This window comes from Bombina bombina, chromosome 5, assembly GCF_027579735.1.
Source record: "Bombina bombina isolate aBomBom1 chromosome 5, aBomBom1.pri, whole genome shotgun sequence".
NCBI lineage: Eukaryota > Metazoa > Chordata > Amphibia > Anura > Bombinatoridae > Bombina > Bombina bombina.
Genome location: NC_069503.1, coordinates 267394673 through 267414962, shown reverse-complemented (window position 1 = coordinate 267414962; position 20290 = coordinate 267394673). Strand labels below are relative to the sequence as shown.

General features: G+C 35.1%; 1 protein-coding gene across 1 annotated transcript in view; it reads right to left on the bottom strand.

Annotated features, from left to right (window-relative positions):
* C1QL3 (complement C1q like 3) overlaps window positions 1–19105 on the bottom strand; it is a 61523-nt gene extending 42418 nt beyond the window's left edge. Inside the window, exon 1 of the mRNA XM_053712969.1 lies at window positions 18088–19105. Coding sequence (XP_053568944.1) covers window positions 18088–18681 — 594 coding nt within the window. The 5' untranslated portion in view covers window positions 18682–19105. The remainder of the gene's footprint in view (window positions 1–18087) is intronic.
* Window positions 19106–20290: the final 1185 nt, after the last annotated feature.

Below are 20290 nucleotides of genomic sequence, written 5' to 3'. Positions count from 1 at the left end.
CATGTGAAGCATAGTTAGATATTCTCAGTGCACCAGCATTTTATATACTGCAGCTGTTCAGAGCACCAGTGGGGCTTGTATCTTGTCAGCAATTAACAAATTGAGTCATTGTCAGATGATAAAAGAACCTAAGGAGCTCTGAACAAGAGCTGTGTTTAAAATGTTGGTGCATGGTGCATACTTAGATAAACAGCCATAGCTTGTATTAGAAGCCTTTTTGCTAATTCATGTATATTACAAAAATGCTTCTATTCAAAACTGAATATTGTTTTCCATGTGGATTCCAACTTTTCCTGGAATATCCCTTTAAAGATGCCAGTACTATTAGTGACAATCCTGACATGTCAGTGTGACGTACAATCAAATATTAAAATATAAATTAAAAAACACATAATTTGCATATGTTGGGGTTCTGAAGTGACCTTTCCTGCAGATTCCCTTAGCTGAACAGGATAACACATATACTGTACTGTACATATGTAAATATGTGCCCTGTTCACTGTATACAGCCTTTACAATAGTGATAAATAAAGCTTTAATGACTCAATACCATATATATTAATAGACTTCTCCAAAGTCTCCTGTGGCCATTTCAGTTTGTTCTGCACATGTGTGTTTGCAAATAGCTGTAAAATAGTTTTAAAATTGCCCAAAATGCCCTTTCAATGACTTTTCAAGTGTCTACAGTTGTCAAATTTAAAAAGGCAAAACTGGCATCGAACAGGTGACTCAAAATGGATTGCCAAGAATTTTCAGCCACATAGGAGAAATATGGCTTTAATCGAGGATCTGAAAACCTATTTGCAAGTGTGGGAAAGAACCGAAAATGCGCTATTGTGATTGCATCAAATCAAAAGGTAGCCTTTTCATCCAGAAAATGAGCCAAAAAAAGACACCGCCAATGTGATAAAGGGAACATTGTAGCTAGGCATGTGCATTTGTCATTTGTTTAGACAAAGGAATGAGGAATCTTGCAGCGGGTAGCAGCATTTAGCTCTTTTTGTAGCCGAATTTATTTGTGTGAACGTGCAACACACAAAGATCTGTGCAAATCTACATCTTTGTGTGGTGCACTTGTACACCAATAAACCGCTCCGAAAAGATCTGGATACCTCTACCAGCTGCAAGATTTGTGATTTGTTTGTTTACACAAACGATGAATGCCAAGCCTTACAACAATTCTCTACATACAGTTTGCAAGACACATTCATCTCCTAAGCCTCTCCCAGCATGCTCTCATGGAAAGGAGACATGTTTTAACAAAGGTTACTAAGAGGAAATTGTAATTTTGATATTAGAAAAACTGGAACGTTTATGTATTTAATTTTTTTAATTGTATGCTCTATGTGATTTATGAAAGTTTAATGTTGACTTCTATGTGCCTATAAAGACGAGCTATTGGAGTTATCTGTGACAGTATAATTACATACTGAAGAAAGACAAAGCAGTTGTATTGAGATATTTGAGGATAAGATGAAGGAAAAAAAGTATAACTGGTAATATATAGAAATAAAATATGTTTAGAATGGAATTCAGTTTAATTCAATTCTTAAAGAAAGTCTACTTGAAAGACTTGCATTTTAGCCAGTCAGTGCTGACTCATAAATAACTCCACAGGAGTGAGTACTATGTTATTTATAAGACACACATGAACTAGCACTAACTGTGAAAAAAAATCAAAATGCACTGAGATAAGAGGCGGCCTTCAAGGGCTTAGAAATTAGCATATGAGCCTACATAGGTTTAGCTTTTAACAAAGAATACCAAAAGACCAAAGAAAATTTTGACAATAAAAGTAAATTGGAAACTTGTTTAAAATTGCATGCCCTATCAGAATTATAAAGGTTAATTTTTACTTGACTCTCCCTCTAAAAACATTTCAAGATGTTTGTGCATTTAAAACCTGTATTGACAAACCATTATATGTTTGGAGCCATAGCAAATTTTAATAGTTTTTTTAAAAAAAAGCACTAAAATGGTAGTAAATATTTATTCAATACATTTTAGACTTGTAAAGTCATCCTATATTTATTTTACATTTGTTAATAACAAAAGTGATGTTTTCCAGATTGAACTAAACACTGATCCTTAATATCATCACTATTTTTATTACATATTATTTATATGTCATTTACAAATTATTAAGTCATGAACAATGAAAATGCATGTTAGAAACACTGAGGGTTGTACAAATATAACAAGGGCTCTGATTAAAGGAGATCTTACACTGTTATATTTTCTCATAACATTAATGTGTTACCACTGATCCATTTTACCCGCTAAAGTGTATCAAATTGTTTACAAAATTCTTTGTAGATCATTTTTTTATACATCTTAAAATAACGATCACTAGAAAAATATATGACAAATGTTTCAACAACTTTGCAGCTCATCTGTGCAGACTATTTGTTGATCCACTAGAAGTTATTACCTCCTACAGCTAAGCTTGTGTTTCTCGAGATAAAAAACACAGCAGTTATTCAGAACCTGCATTCTTGTTCTATTCACATCAATTTTTTGTTTTGAACACTGAAGCTTTTGGCATCAAATGCGCCCTCCTCCGCAATCTTTCCCTGTAAACGATCTTCCTGCCTTCTCACTATAATTCTTGTTAACAAAATTAGATTATTGCAATTTGTTAAGTGCTATCTACACATGTAGATAATTTGGTCTATTTTCACTGCGTTCCAAGTGCCATTACAAGATCTAAACATATCCAGGATTGTCTACAAAGATCAAAGAAGCAAAATACATTGTGCATGACACATCTCACACTGTAAGTCGGACAGTATTTCTCATTAGGCAATGTAGTCAATTGCCCAAGGGTACCTTCTCTAAGTAGACACCCTCATAGCTCGTCACCTTATTAGGCTTTGCAGTATGCTTTTTATAACCACATTAGGTGTTCGTTAGGTAACGGGGGCTTGTCAACAGTGTCCCACCAGTGTTTGCTAGGCAGAGTTGAGACAGGAGGGTTGGGAAGCAAGGTAGCGCTAAGGCAGGGCTTGTCTTAAACCTTCAAACTAGTAACAATCTGGCAAGGTCAGGGATGGTTGTGAATTATGCAATCAATGTGTAACATGATACTGGGAAATAAAGCTATATGGTAGATGCCCTCGCACCTCTCTGAAGTTAATGGAAAAGGTAAAATTTTCAGAAATAATTTACAGGAAAAGCAGGCAATGTAAATATTGAGTTATACTACAATATTGAAGAGAGGAAACGCTGCTCAGAAAACCTCAGCAGTGCATGATCTTGGAAATCACAAGCAGGATATAAACAAAAAGTACTGTGATAGCGTGGTGCCAGCGACAAGCAGCAAAAAAATAAAATGGTTGGAAGGAAAAAGCCGCAACTGGGCAACAGCAAAGCATAAAAACAACACTTTATTTGTAAAGATTAAAATATGCACCGGAAGGTAACATCATCTTACGTACTGAAACTGGGCACAGCTATCGATGAAATAACAATGTCAAACATCACAAATTAAAGGAGTATTCATCCAATCATAATAAGCAAAATACATATGATGTCATATTAAAGACATAGCAACTCATAAGTCATTCAACACTTTATTTTGGTGCTATTAGTAATAAGAATTCCTATATGGTGATTAATTTAAAAACAAGAGCAAACATCTCATAGTAGAAAGATATATTAGAAAACACTTTTTTTGTCACAATGGAACCATAAGTTATTAGTAAGTTTTTATGTTTTTACCTGCCAAAGGCTCACTAACTCTTTACCCCCAATTAAAGGTAATGGAATACATTACAGTAACATACTGTAATGTTGTTTTGTTTTCTTAATTTAATTGTTTAGAATTTTACATTTTGACTTTAATGTCCCTTTAATTGAAATGTGAGAGCCAATAGTGCAACTTCAGCTCTGACTAGCAGTAACATGCATATCAGATACAGGATGTCCCATATTATTCATCTAATATCATTGATCACTTCATCCATGGAACTATTTGTCCAGGACAGAACAACCAAAAAAAATAATGACTCCGCCAATAGTATTACGAGTTGAAAGTAAAAATTTACGGCTAGATTTAGAGTTTTGTCGGTAACGACCCGCGTAGCTAACGCTGGCTTTTTTCTGGCCGCACCTTTAAAATAACTCTGGTATTGAGAGTCCACAGAATGGAGGCTCCAAAAAAGGAGCGTATAGCATATTTAACGCAACTTCAACTCTCGATACCAGAGTTGCTTACGGACGCGGCCAGTCTCAAAAACGTGCTCGTGCACGATTCCCCCATAGAAAACAATCAGGCTGTTTGAGCTGATGGAATCAGCCAATCAGAATCAAGTTCAATCCGATTGGCTGATCCGATCAGCCAATCAGATTGAGCTCGCATTCTATTGGCTGATCGGAACAGCCAATAGAATGCGAGCTCAATCTGATTGGCTGATTGAATCAGCCAATCGGATTGAACTTGATTCTGATTGGCTGATTCCATCAGCCAATCAGAATATTCCTACTTTAATTCCGATTGGCTGATAGAATCCTATCAGCCAATCGGAATTCAAGGGACGCGATCTTGGATGACGTCATTTAAAGGAACCGTCATTCGTCGTCTAGTCGTCGGAGAAGAAGGATGGATCCGCGATGGAGGTCTTCAAGATGGAGCCGGTCCTCATCGGATGAAGATAGAAGATGCCGCTTGGAAGATGATGGTTGCCGGTCCGGATCTACTCTTCTTCCCGGATAGGATGAAGACTTTGGACCCTCTTCTGGACTTCTTCAGCCGTCGGATGATGGATGTCTAGCCCCCGCTTGGGCTTAGATGAAGATTTTGGAGCCAGGACCGATCGGTGATACCCGGTGAGGTGAAGATAAGGTAGGAAGATCTTCAGGGGCTTAGTGTTAGGTTTATTTAAGGGGGGTTTGGGTTAGATTAGGGGTATGTGGGTGGTGGGTTGTAATGTTGGGGGGGGGGGTAGTGTATGTTTTTTTTTACAGGCAAAAGAGCTGAATTCTTTGGGGCATGCCCCGCAAAGGGCCCTGCAGGGCTGGTAAGGTAAAAGAGCTTTGAACTTTTGTAATTTAGAATAGGGTAGGGCATTTTTTTATTTTGGGGGGCTTTGTTATTTTATTAGGGGGCTTAGAGTAGGTGTAATTAGTTTAAAATTGTTGTAATATTTTTCTTATGTTTGTAAATATTTTTTTATTTTTTGTAACTTAGTTCTTTTTTATTTTTTGTACTTTAGTTAGTTTATTTCATTGTAGTTATTTGTAGGTATTGTATTTAATTAATTTATTGATAGTGTAGTGTTAGGTTTAATTGTAGGTAATTGTAGGTATTGTATTTAATTAATTTATTGATAGTGTAGTGTTAGGTTTAATTGTAACTTAGGTTAGGATTTATTTTACAGGTAATTTTGATTTTTTTTTAACTATTTTAGCTATTAAATAGTTCTTAACTATTTAATAGGTATTGTACCAGGTTAAAATAAATACAAAGTTACCTGTAAAATAAATATAAATCCTAAAATAGCTATAATATAATTATGATTTATATTGTAGCTATATTAGGGTTTATTTTACAGGTAAGTATTTAGTTTTAAATAGGAATAATTTATTTAATAAGAGTTAATTAATTTCGTTAGATTTAAATTATATTTAATTTAGGGGGGTGTTAGTGTTAGGGTTAGACTTAGCTTTAGGGGTTAATACATTTATTAGAATAGCGGCGAGATTCGGTCGGCAGATTAGGGGTTAATAATTGAAGTTAGGTGTCGGTGATGTTAGGGACGGCAGATTAGGGGTTAATAAATATAATATAGGGGTCGGTGGTGTTAGGGGCAGCAGATTAGGGGTACATAGCTATAATGTAGGTGACGGCTCTTTGTGGTCGGCAGATTAGGGGTTAATTATTTTAGGTAGCTGGCGGCGATGTTGTGGGGGGCAGGTTAGGGGTTAATAAATATAATATAGGGGTCGGCGGTGTTAGGGGCAGCAGATTAGGGGTACATAAGTATAAGGTAGGTGGCGGTCGGCAGATTAGGGGTTAAAAAAATGTAATCAAGTGTTGGCGATGTGGGGGGGCCTCGGTTTAGGGGTGCATAGGTAGTTTATGGGCGTTAGTGTACTTTAGAGCACAGTAGTTAAGAGCTTTATGAACCGGCGTTAGCCCAGAAAGCTCTTAACTACTGACTTTTTTCTGCGGCTGGAGTTTTGTCGTTAGAATTCTAACGCTCACTTCAGCCACGACTCTAAATACCGGAGTTAGAAAGATCCCATTGAAAAGATAGGATACGCAATTGACGTAAGGGGATCTGCGGTATGGAAAAGTTGCGGCTGAAAAGTGAGAGTTAGCCCCTTTTTTGACTGACTCCAAATACCGGCGGTAGCCTAAAACCAGCGTTAGGAGCCTCTAACGCTGGTTTTCATGGCTACCGCCAAACTGCAAATCTAGGCCTTAGAGAACAAAAGAATCAGACCAGCTAACATCTGGAGGTCGGATATTGCGACATAGCTATCTCCCTTTCTCTATACAGGGAGTGCAGAATTATTAGGCAAGTTGTATTTTTGAGGATTAATTTTATTATTGAACAACAACCATGTTCTCAATGAACCCAAAAAACTCATTAATATCAAAGCTGAATAGTTTTGGAAGTAGTTTGTTTTTAGTTATAGCTATTTTAGGGGGATATCTGTGTGTGCAGGTGACTATTACTGTGCATAATTATTAGGCAACTTAACAAAAAACAAATATATACCCATTTCAATTATTTATTTTTACCAGTGAAACCAATATAACATCTCAACATTCACAAATATACATTTCTGACATTCAAAAACAAAACAAAAACAAATCAGTGACCAATATAGCCACCTTTCTTTGCAAGGACACTCAAAAGCCTGCCATCCATGGATTCTGTCAGTGTTTTGATCTGTTCACCATCAACATTGCGTGCAGCAGCAACCACAGCCTCCCAGACACTGTTCAGAGAGGTGTACTGTTTTCCCTCCTTGTAAATCTCACATTTGATGATGGACCACAGGTTCTCAATGGGGTTCAGATCAGGTGAACAAGGAGGCCATGTCATTAGATTTTCTTCTTTTATACCCTTTCTTGCCAGCCACGCTGTGGAGTACTTGGACGCGTGTGATGGAGCATTGTCCTGCATGAAAATCATGTTTTTCTTGAAGGATGCAGACTTCTTCCTGTACCACTGCTTTAAGAAGGTGTCTTCCAGAAACTGGCAGTAGGACTGGGAGTTGAGCTTGACTCCATCCTCAACCCAAAAAGGCCCCACAAGCTCATCTTTGATGATACCAGCCCAAACCAGTACTCCACCTCCACCTTGCTGGCGTCTGAGTCGGACTGGAGCTCTCTGCCCTTTACCAATCCAGCCACGGGCCCATCCATCTGGCCCATCAAGACTCACTCTCATTTCATCAGTCCATAAAACCTTAGAAAAATCCGTCTTGAGATATTTCTTGGCCCAGTCTTGACGTTTCAGCTTGTGTGTCTTGTTCAGTGGTGGTCGTCTTTCAGCCTTTCTTACCTTGGCCATGTCTCTGAGTATTGCACACCTTGTGCTTTTGGGCACTCCAGTGATGTTGCAGCTCTGAAATATGGCCAAACTGGTGGCAAGTGGCATCTTGGCAGCTGCACGCTTGACTTTTCTCAGTTCATGGGCAGTTATTTTGCGCCTTGGTTTTTCCACACGCTTCTTGCGACCCTGTTGACTATTTTGAATGAAATGCTTGATTGTTCGATGATCACGCTTCAGAAGCTTTGCAATTTTAAGAGTGCTGCATCCCTCTGCAAGATATCTCACTATTTTTGACTTTTCTGAGCCTGTCAAGTCCTTCTTTTGACCCATTTTGCCAAAGGAAAGGAAGTTGCCTAATAATTATGCACACCTGATATAGGGTGTTGATGTCATTAGACCACACCCCTTCTCATTACAGAGATGCACATCACCTAATATGCTTAATTGGTAGTAGGCTTTCGAGCCTATACAGCTTGGAGTAAGACAACATGCATAAAGAGGATGACGTGGTCAAAATACTCATTTGCCTAATAATTCTGCACTCCCTGTAGACTTTTATGGGGTGCGCTAAAAATGCATCTTTGTTTTTTCTGCTAACCACAAGGTATACTAAGCCAACTGCACTAAAGCTGAATATGCATTAGGGATACTTCAAATACCTAAGCTCTTCACTTAAATATATATTTCTAAATATATAGTTTTATAGTATTTTGTAAAATGTTTATCTACATCTATAGATCTATACGAATATAGATAGATTATATATATACTGCTTTGAAGCAGTGATCAAGTGCGCAACCGCATGAAACATGTCTGCGTGTGGTCCTGATCGCTGACATTGTGTCAATTATCTTTTAACAAGTGCTTTACTTCAGCTGCGTTTTTTGCTGTTATGCTTTTAACTTTGATATAATAAAGAAAGATTTTTAGTACATCGTGGAGTTCTTTGCGCTATCAAGCGTTCAACTGTCTTTGGATTACTACTTGTTTCTTGGAGCGGCTCACAGACCGGGCTCTGAACGCCACAGCTGCAGATCTCCAGCAATCTACATTTGCCTGCTCTCCTCAGCGTGCTCTGAACTAGCGAGTTACAGGTATCATTATTAACAAGAACTTTTTGTCTTATATTCAAATTTCTGTAGGGTCTCCCTGTGCACTTATACACAACCAGTATATATATATATATATATATATATATATATATATATATATATATATATATATATATATATATATATATATATATATATATATATATATATATAGCAAGAGAAAGAAAAAATGAAGAGACAATGCAATAACACTTACTTTTGAATTTGAAATGATTAGAACATTTTTTGGCATATCTCAAAGTTAACCCAATGTTTCCTACCCCTGTATTATGTGACAGCCATTAGCAAATCACAAAATGCATATACGTATATATAGTGCACTTTTGCACATGCTCAGTAGGAACATAAAGTGTGCATGTAAGAAGAATGTGCAAGTTTTTTTTTAATTGCATACTTTATCTGAATTATGAAACTTTAATTTTGACTTTAGTGGCCCTTTAATGAAGAACTACCTTAATGGGTACTAGAAAGGTATATAACCCCCTTTTGTAGACTAGATTTCCCCCATTTGTAATGTCAGCTACAAACCCCATTGGCTTCTTGTCTGGCCAGTGGTTGGGGGGAGAAAAGATATGTAAATGCTTCTGATGAGACATAACTCTCTATGTATAGCATTGTATAAGGGGCTTCCCACTTACTGAACATTAATTTAATGAGTTTGGCACCTGGAGGTCAACATCCATGTGCATATTAAATGAATGTGTTTGGTATTATGAGGGTTAATAAGTATCTAGCTCTATGTATTAAAATGTAGAATATATACAGACAACAATATAAAAAAATTACAACATTTCAGAGGCCAAAGAGGACAATGTATGCATTTGAAGTCACCTTCATTGTTACTGCTGTTCTTGATATATTAAAGGGACACTCAGGTTAAATTAAATTTTCATGATTCAGATACAGCATGTCATTTTAAACAACTTTCCAATTTACTTCCATTAAAAACAATGTGCCCAGTCTTTTATATTTACAATTTTTGAGTCACCAGATCCTACTGAGCATGTGCAATACTTCACAGACTATACGTATATGCATTTGTGATTGGCTGATTGCTATCACATGGTACAAGGGGAGTGTAAATATACATAACTGAACTCTGTTATATAAAAAATCTACTACTCATGTGAAGTTCAGACTAAGTGCTATTGCATTGTCTTGTTATCTTGCATTTGTTGATTATGCAAATCTAATGTGTTGACTGGTCCTTTGAGGTATCATCTGTAGCTAACATTGTGAATTTTAATGATGTATTTAAACTTAAAATGTGAGCAGTTCTAGATAAATACATGCACTACAAAGTAAAAGCAATGCTGTTCACACTTTCTTGCACTGTATAAAAATCTTTTTAAAAAATTAATTGATATCAGAACTTTGTATGAAAAGTTTGCTGTCCTTCATAAAGAAAGACATTTAAAGAGATATTAAAGTCATTTTTTAATTACATGGTTGGAGTATAAAGCATAAAGTGGAATATTATTTGCAGTATTATTTGCAGTAATTGCCCAAGAGTTGACAAGCACAATCACCCAAACAAGGTCCCTCAAGTGTTTTGGTCCTAACCTCGGGTATCTATATACATACCGCCTGCACCGTCTCCTCCATAATCTGCTCTTTGCCCAGTGTGTCCAGTATTTTTGTAGATCACAGCCGGTGCCTGTAGAGAATTCTTGTATTATACTCAGCACAGCCTAAGGCTGGTGTAACCCTGTATACTGCTGCCCTGCATCCTTTAAACATACACAGTTTAGCAGCCAGGGTGCAGGGCCTTACTTTAACTTCTGTGGCTAGTTTTTCCTTCCCAAGTTCCTTCTGGGATGAGAGAAGAACCTATGCACGTGCAGCTGCTACAATTCTCCAGCTATATGAGCTGATTACAGGCTCAACTACTGCATAGAGGAGGCAAGAATAAAAACCAGTCTGGTGGTGAGTAGTTACAGTACATAATACGGGAGCAAACAAGTCACAGGACCATGAGACATCTCTCACCTAGGGCAGCTCAAATGTTTAATATGCTCAACAAATGGGCTTGGTATGTAACTTTAACTTAACTTATAGCTATGTTTCTTGTGTGTCTGAGCAACATTAAGTTATCTGTATACATCTCATTATATAGTCATCTTTCTCATGCACCTCTAAATAGGTATAGTGAACTATGACAGCAATGAGAGTGTGCAGCGACTATAAGATGTCTTATGCACGTTAAAGGGACATTGCAGCCAAAATTTTAATCCACATGGATGCATTTCAGTTTTTAATAGAAACATTTTGTAATATACATGTATTAGCAAAAATGCTTTTAATAAAAGCTATAGCTGTTTCAAGTGTATTTAAGTATGCACTGTGCACCAGCATTTTATACACAGCACTTTCTCAGAGAGCCTAAGGTGCTTGTACCATCTGGTAATGACTCAGTTTGTTAATTTCTGACATGAGACAAGCCCCACTAGTGCTCTGAGCAGCTGCAATATTTAACATTCTGGTGCACTGAGAATATCTAGCTATACTTCACATGCACGTGTAGAGAAAAATGCTAACCCTAAAACAGTGATTACATTTACTAGAATTATTTTTGCTAATACATGTTTATTGCAAATATGTTTCTATTCAAAGATGTAATTCATCTATGTGCATTTCAATCAATGTTCTCCGAAATATCCCTTTAAATAGGCAACCTGGAGAAAAATCTCTAAGTCAGGTGTTTACAATAGGCAATAGGGCTATAAAGTCATCCTTTATAACCGAGTTTAACATCCCAAGTTGGTTTAAGTTGAATTTTCAAAAAATCAGCTAACTTGCTAAAACAAGTACAGCAAATTAGCTATTCACAAAGCATTGTCTTGTAACAGACTTGAGACTGACTTGTCAAATGCAGGAAGTCAGGTCATGTGATCTTTATAAGAAGCCTCAGTTCTAAAAAAGATTTAACTAATGCAAGTGTCAATCTATATTAGGAGATTTTGGACAAAGATAATTAAATAAGTTAATACAATGCAAACTCCACCATGCAATCATTCTGACATTGAAATAAAAGTATTCCATTAAAATATAATAGTAGATTATTAAAAACACAATGATAATACAATTAAAATGGGTATTTGGTGCTTTACAAATATATATATATATATATATATATATATATATATATTTATATTTATAAATATATATATATATCATTTAAAATGATTACTTAATTTAAAGTTATTTAAAAATAGCCTTCATTTCATAATATGTTTAAGTAATTTATAATTTAATGTTATTACAAATTAAAATTAATATTATTATAGTGTTTTAATAAATTTATATTTCAATCCCATATAATGCATAAGCTTAAAGGGACAGTAAACACCAGAATTTTTGTTGTTTTAAAAAATAGATAATCCCTTAATTACCAATTCCCCAATTTTGCATAACCAACACAGTTATAATTATACATGTTTTACCTCTGTAATTACCTTGTATCTAAACCTCAGCAGACTGCCTCCTTATTTCAGTTCTTTTGACAAACTTGCATTTTAGCCAATCAGAGCTGAATCCATGGTAAATTCACGAGCTCAATGTTATCTATATGAAACACATGAACTAATGCCCTCTAGTGGTGAAAAACTATCAAAATGCCTTTAGATTAGAGGCGGCCTTCAAGGTCTAAGAAAGTAGCATATGAACCTCCTAGGTTTAGCTTTCAACTAAGAATACCAATAGAAAAAAGCTAAATTTATAATAAAAGTAAATTGGAAAGTTGTTTAAAATGACATGCTCATGAAAGGTTTTTTTAGACTTGACTGCCCTTTAAGATTAAGCTGTGTGCTTGCAAGTCTTTTGAATCCAGACAAATTATATACAGTCAATAACAAGTCAGTTTTCAACAAGTCACATTAGATACTGGATACACCTGACTTCTATTTAAATTTCGCCAAAGATAGTTCCATATTATCATACCTTGCCCTTATATGGAAAGATGGATCTTTTGCTAATTTAACATGGCCAAGCTATACCATACTCTCCAAACAACACATAGTTTAGGCCTCCCCTTTTTTGTTACCATCCGTATACACAATGATTAAGAATGGTAAATATTATAATAAAGAGAAAATATAAACATTACAGATATAAACGTAACCCTGAATCGCCCAGAATAGCTTATATTCTATGTTGCAAATGTTTGTGTAAATGTAGGTATTGTTTACACTAGTTGATTATTTCACATTAAACTATTTCACTCATATGTGAAAACTTAGGGCTATTTATTCCTTTTACCAATAAATCACTGTGTCTCCCTTCTAAGTAATATAGGAAAGAAAGAAAGAAAGAAAGAAAGAAAGAAAGAAAGAAAGAAAGAAAGAAAGAAAGAAAGAAAGAAAGAAAGAAAGAAAGAAAGAAAGAAAGAAAGAAAGAAAGAAAGAAAGAATGAAAGAAAGAAATACAAGTGTAGGTTGTACGGCATTTTAAAAAACCTTACTGATCACTACACTCTGCAAGACACTACAAGATTTATCTTCGCTTCACATATTATAATCCTATTACTTTATTGCTTCATTTGCCCTCATGTGGATTGCCTCTTAATTTATTTACCAAACATTATGACCATGCAAGAAAAAAATATGAATTTAGAAAAAAGGCAAATCTGAAAAAGGATATTTTTCTGAACAAGTCCACACAATTCTGTGCCTTTATAAAAAGTGAGTATTAAATTGCCATAGAACTTCGGGTTGAGAGACTGTTAACACATTTTGTCTGATTGCTACTGTTATTTGGAGATGGAAATGCTGGACATTTTGATCAGCGTTATCATATGTGTTACCACAAGACTACATAAATATTTATAGAGTGTCGCTGCCAAGTGCAACAAAGGGTTTCTGTCTCATTGGCTTAAATCTTATCATTTCTAACTATAAATCAGCATCAAATATTTCACACAGCTAGTGAAAATACATTTATATTTATTAGGCATAAACTGCTCAATATTTTAAAGAAAATCTCATCTGATATAAATGCTGACCAGTTAATTAGAATAAGTTTTAAAATAAAATGTAGACTCTAGATTGCTGCAAATTATTTCTTCTGTTGTGTACAATGTCTAGTTAAAAAAAGATGTTTTATTATCAATGTGTTACTTTAGAAGATTTATAAAATTAATATAACAGATTATAAAAAGTGTAAGTGTCAGTAAATGTAACTACACAACTAAATATAAAATAGATTGATTATTTTTGATGGTTAATGGAATGTTAAATACTACAGAAAAATTCTAAGTTATGATAGGCCTAATTTAAAAAATATTTTTTTAAATGTTGGCACCTTCCTATATCAGATATATAACATTTGCATTTCAAAGCCAGGTGAATTTGTTTTTTAACATTGATGAAAAAATTACAAATGTAATAAGAGCTAAGACAACCTTAGAAGAATACAAGTTCCAGTATGATGATTATGAATAGCATCATAATACTGTAGTAAAATTATTTGACAAGCTAAAATGTCTTACTGGGGTATTTTATTAAAGATTAGATTTTTTTTTTTTTTTTTTTCAATAATTGTAGACGGGATTCAGTATACATCTCACCACATACAGCATGTACCCAGAAATTGATCCAGTGCTTCTCTATAGTTATCTCAAACTGTTTAACTCCTTTATTAACAGAAAATTCATTAACACATGGCCTTTAAAATTGTTCCATCCACATTTTGGCAGCCAGAGGGTTAAACATGATGAAAGCAACTGGTTTGTGAAAGGGAGACCAAGTTTAGTGAGCCTTAAAGTGTCACCATTAATCTCATCCTCATTATCCAAGCTTTTCCAATACAATTTACAGTCCTGAGAGTGGCAACTGAGCAAGGAAATCCCAGGGCATACAACTACATGGAGTCACCAGAGAGATGGATCTTTTTTTGTTATACTCACTGATAATGATACGTCTCTCTATGCTCTGTTGGTTTTCCTAATTTGGAGCACTTGACATTTTCCCAATCTAAATATGCTCTGCCTAGTATTAGTTTACAGCGGACATATGATTGTGATGCATTTATAGTATGTGCTCACAAGCACATAGCATATATAAACTTTCCATATCATTTATAAATATACCAATATTGCAGTTCTATAGTAATAATAGCATAACTATTTCTTTAATAACTAAAAATATTTTTTCAAAATATTGTTAGTGTACAAAGAATGTAATTTGTTTTATCCTATGAACCAGTTAATGTGTCCGAAACTTAAAAGGCAACAATTGGTGTATATTACAATTCTTACACTGATAATTCAAGTAATTTGACATACGTGTTAGACAAGGTCTATTGTCAAACAAAAAATATATTAAACTGCAGCGCCTTCCTGAAAAAAATCCTTCTAATTAATCACAATTGCAGAGTACTACAAAACGGAATTTCTAATATCTAAAATGCAATAATTGGAATATACTTTCATAATAATAAATACTGCCATATTGGTAAAAAAAAAACAACAAAACAAAAAAAACATAAAAAAACAGGGATTCCAAACCTTTTTTTTTTTTTTTTTTTTTTTTTTTACTTGGTGTAATTTTCAAATTTATGTAACAGCAACTGGTATTTTTGAAGCCTGTGTCAAATAAAATCCTTTCAAAATTTAATTTGAATGCTCAAATAATCTCAACCCTAATTCTGAGTAAGATCCATGACTGCTAAGTGTTACACACCAGGATGTTCTAACACCCTGAATGAAAAGCATTGATATAAATCATGTTTAATTGTGTATTCATATAGGGCTTGGCAAATCCTAGAAGGGAAGGAGTCATAGATTCTAAAATGTTACTTCAGACTTCTTTTTTTATTATTATTGTTATTATATATATATATATATATAAAGAAGAGTTTTGTTCCCCAAAACGTCAATAAATTTGACTAATTGCTTTGAAGAACACGTGCTTTGCCTCTGACTTTTTTTAAGCTTGCTATGTATATATATATATATTCCCTAGCTCCCACAAAATATGCATATGGTTCCTTAATAGTCTGAATATCAATGAGTATTGATATTCATTATGGTTCTCTCAGTAATTTCTACATTTTATATTTTTAAAATTATTTTCTTTAGTTCAAAATTTTCCATATATTTTTTGAACATTTGCAATATAAAAATGACAATACATTGAGTATCATGGTATACATTTAAATACACTATGGGCTTAACAGAGTTTACTAACTAAACTTTGTAACACTACTGTATAAGGAGAAATTGCTGTAATATGTACATTACCATGACAATTTTAGATTTTTGCTTTATTAAGTGGTTAATTTAATAGTGCGTGTGTACTAATATTCATTATTTTGGCAAAACTGTTTTGCAAATAGGAAAATGAGGGAGGGGTTCTGTTGGCAGTGTATTATATCACTACACTTTTTTGTTACCTATGGCCTTATATAACATAAGCAATATGGGAATACTTATTGCACTCAACAAACAAGTTGACCAATTTCCTACTTGTTTGTTTATCCTTATCAAGTATAAATCAAGTATAAAGTTGTAATATAATTCTAATATAATTGTTAGGTTATAAAAAAAAATGCAATTTAAGTAAATGTGATACTTGTTTTCCTGCACATGTAAATGTGTTGTCTATGTAATTTATTGCTCATTAAATAAAAAATGTCAACTCAGGGTGCAAGAAATGTATACAAAGTCTAGAAGCAAAAAATATTTCACCTTTTGTGGTTTATTGTATATAAAATGTAACCTTAAAGTTAACAGTCAAGCCACAGTGAAGAACCCCATTGGTTGCCAGAAATATACACAAAACAGTGCACACCAAATAATAATTACACACACACACACATATATATATATACATATGTGAATATATGAAAGCTAGACTGATACATAATAAAATTGATATGCACAGGCCATTTAAATGCACTCTATGGAAGAAAGTGTAGAGGAACCAATGCCTTTTTCTCATAAGCTGCATCTTATTCATTACTCTCAGTAGGATGACGTTGACATTCAGGCCAATTCAGGAAATAAATGTTAATTATATTTACATACATAACGTGGTGTGCAGAGAGTTTGCATTAAATACAGGGAGATCCACCTCCTCAGCATACAGTGACTTGTGATTGGATCACTGACAGCTTTCTCATCTTTACTTTGATTTCTGATGTGTCCTAGAAGTGCAGCTTTACTCTTTATAAACCAGATCACTCTTAATATTCTTCCTGTCAAGAAGACAAACTGCTCTCTTCTTTCTTTTTTTTTTGTAAAGTGCTTATTAAGGGGCGTACAGTGATCCCTATAAGATGTACAATTCTGCAACCATAAAAGTATTTGCTGAAAGCAATGCTACTTATTGTGGTTGCATTTTGTTAAACGAGTTAGATTAAAAGGTGTTTTTATAGAAAGAAGAATGTGTTCTTTGAAGTTAAAAAACACAGAAGAGTATTTTATGGATAGGGAGATAGATTAGATCAGACAGACACAGATGATAGATATAGATAGATAGATAGATAGATAGATAGATAGATAGATAGATAGATAGATAGATAGATAGATAGATAGATAGAAAGATAGATAGATAGATAGATTAGATAAAGATAGATAGATAGATAGATAGATATATAGATAGATAGATAGATAGATAGATAGATAGATAGATAGATAGATAGATAGATAGATTAGATAAAGATAAACAGACAGACAAAATGTTTTTATCATCTCATCACACACAAATTGATATATAGTATGTCCTATATATATATATATATATATATATATATATATATATTACAGTATATGTTAAATATACAGTACATTTACTGTATTGGATAGTACAATATATAGTAATTATAACTGACATTACTGAGATACTCAGAGTTGTTTTTTTACTAGTTCTAGAAACTTACATAAAAGATGTTTAAACTTCAGATAGCCAGGGTATAACAGCTGATAATCCCTTTCTGCATAGAAGCATATGTGTGCACTTATGTGAGATTCCAAATATAATACTCCCCTAATATCATTTTCATTAGTTCAAATTTGCACAAATAAATACCTAATGTTTACACGGATTAATGATTTTACATCCCATATTTAAGTGAAATAAACTCTATAGGGTTTAAATATATGGTTTTGTAGATTACACCCAAATAAAGATATATTGTGTTATTAAAAACGCAGACGGAAAACATTATATTAAACATTAGAGGTTACAAGCATGAAAGTTATTTTAAAAATTGAGAATAATTTGAATTTAAATAAAATGACTTTAAATGTGCCATGAGTCTTTTTCAGAATGAACACAAGAACGTTACCAGAGAGGTCTGATCATAAACTTCATGACAAGTTATGTTCCTATAATGTTCATATAGTTTTCTAATAAATGGCATCACTGCTATGATTTCATTCAAATTTACTGACTTCCAAGAGTTATATCTATATATCAATATCACCCGCATGTATAGGTTACTACTTTAACTATATGCCTGTGCCTTACCTGGTTGTTCTTGCACAGATCAGCCCACATGCTGGTACCATCCCCTCCCCTCATAAGGACGTGGTAGGTAAAGAAGTAGATGCCTGGGATGGAGCATGTGAATTTACCGGTGGTCGGGTCATAGTGGTTGCCCAGATTAGTGACCACATCGTCAAACTTGAGCAGCTCGTAGCCTTCATGTTGTCGCTTGAGACCAGCGTAGAAAGCAATCTTGGGCACTGTATTGTAAGTGGCAGCGCTTATTGCCCCAGCAGCATTCAGCCCCGGGGCCCCTGGGGTCCCAGGTAGTCCAGGTCTACCTGGCTCTCCTTTTTCACCCGGTGGACCCATAGGTCCAGGAGGTCCTGGCTCTCCCGGGGGACCCCGGGGTCCAGCCTTCCCCGGGCGCCCAGATTCTCCCTTCGGACCCTGGATGAAGGTGGGCAAGGATTGAAGAAGGCTGTGTTCCCGCACCGTCTCCGCTGTAGCTGTGCTGGGGGGTTTGGTTCCATATGGGTCGCAGACCATGCGGCAGGTTCCTAGCATCTCATAGTGTGCCGAGGTCCCAGCAGAACTAACAAGCACCGGGATGAGGATGACCAGCAACAACACCATGACCACCCCCAGCGCCCCGGCGGCCACCAGCCTCTTCCTGGCCACCAGCCGGCTTAGTGCTGGCCGCTCCTCCTGCCTGCTTTTCGACGAAATCTTGAAGCCTTTCTGAGCACCACTAATTAGAAAACAAGGGTAACCCTGGGGAGATCCTGAATGGTTCTGCTGGTTGTAGTTGGTGCCCAGAAGCTATAGGGTCTCCTGCGCACCACAGGTGACTGGGTTCAGAGAGCTCCTGTGGTCTCGGCTGGCATCCGGCTACTGGGCAGTCAGGCTCTGCTGTTGCGCTCAGGTGCTCTCCCACAGCAGCAAGGGGATATCAAGCCAACAAACTCCTGAGGATGCCCCTCTCTGTATCACCGCTGATGCACTCACTGTTCCGCAAGGCTTCCAATGCGTTTAGCAGAATGATCAGTGATAAAGTAGCCTTGCAATGTATCCCACCTCTGTCACCAAAGTACAATAATGCTGCCTTAAACCCACGTGTAGCAGATTACATCTCACCGCCTCCCAATAGTAAGCATCTTCCCAATCTGCTGATGGTGATCGAATTTTTTTTCCCTTTTCAGTCTGCCTGTGCAAATCAACTTTCTCTCTCTTAACCCCTAGGCTGCCAGAGATTAATGCTAGGCATAGCATAACAAGACATGGCAGCACTCTCTGGCACCAGAGGGGTTAAACACATCCCTGTCATGTGCTGTATATGGTTATGATTTTGTGTTATAAGTTCATGATCACAGAGGCAGTGAATCCTCAGCATAGCTCTTATTCCTTCTTTAATATCATCAATGTCTGGTTGCAACACACTGTAGCTCGCTGTCTCAAACTAAGGGATGCAAATTTAGCACCTGTAGATCAGAAGCAAAAGATAAAAGCAACGCAGCCCAGTCACAGGGGGATTTTATCCTAGGGAATCCCCACTACTACCTCTGCTAGGGAAAGAGATGCTACTTATATCCTCTCTAGCTTTTTTAGACTGGTATAAAGAAGCTCTGGCAATAAACTCTTTACATATATTGTATTCACTGTATTAATATATTTCTATAACACATATAAATATCAGTTTGGGAACAATGTTTGCTTATATTGCAGATTAAGTTCTACTGTTCTATGATATGTTTGGACAATCTAATATAAAAAAAAACTACTTTCCCAAAATGTTATAAACTACACAAAATAATGTAGAAATCATATTTATTGGTATTTTGTTGCAGTCTTTTAGAAATGTTTTTTTTTTTTTTTTTTTTTGCATTGAATGTTTTATATAATGCAACTTTTACTTCAAAATAAAAAGTGCATTTCTATTAAACAAACAAAGCAAAAAACTTCCCCTACTGTTATCAGCTACTTACATCAACTAACAGAAATATTATTGGTATCGTGTGAACTTTTTTAGCAAAGTTTTTTTTTTTTTTTTTTTTTGCACTGCTACATGATTTAATCTTTTATTTATTCCAGTTTCCACTTCAATATAAATACACCAGAATTACAATAACTAGGAAAAATACTTTAAAAAAAATATTTTAATGGTAGAATATTCTAAAAAAATATACTAAGAAAATATCCCAAATATTGTTAAATATATTAATTGTTTAAACCTCTAACCTAGTTA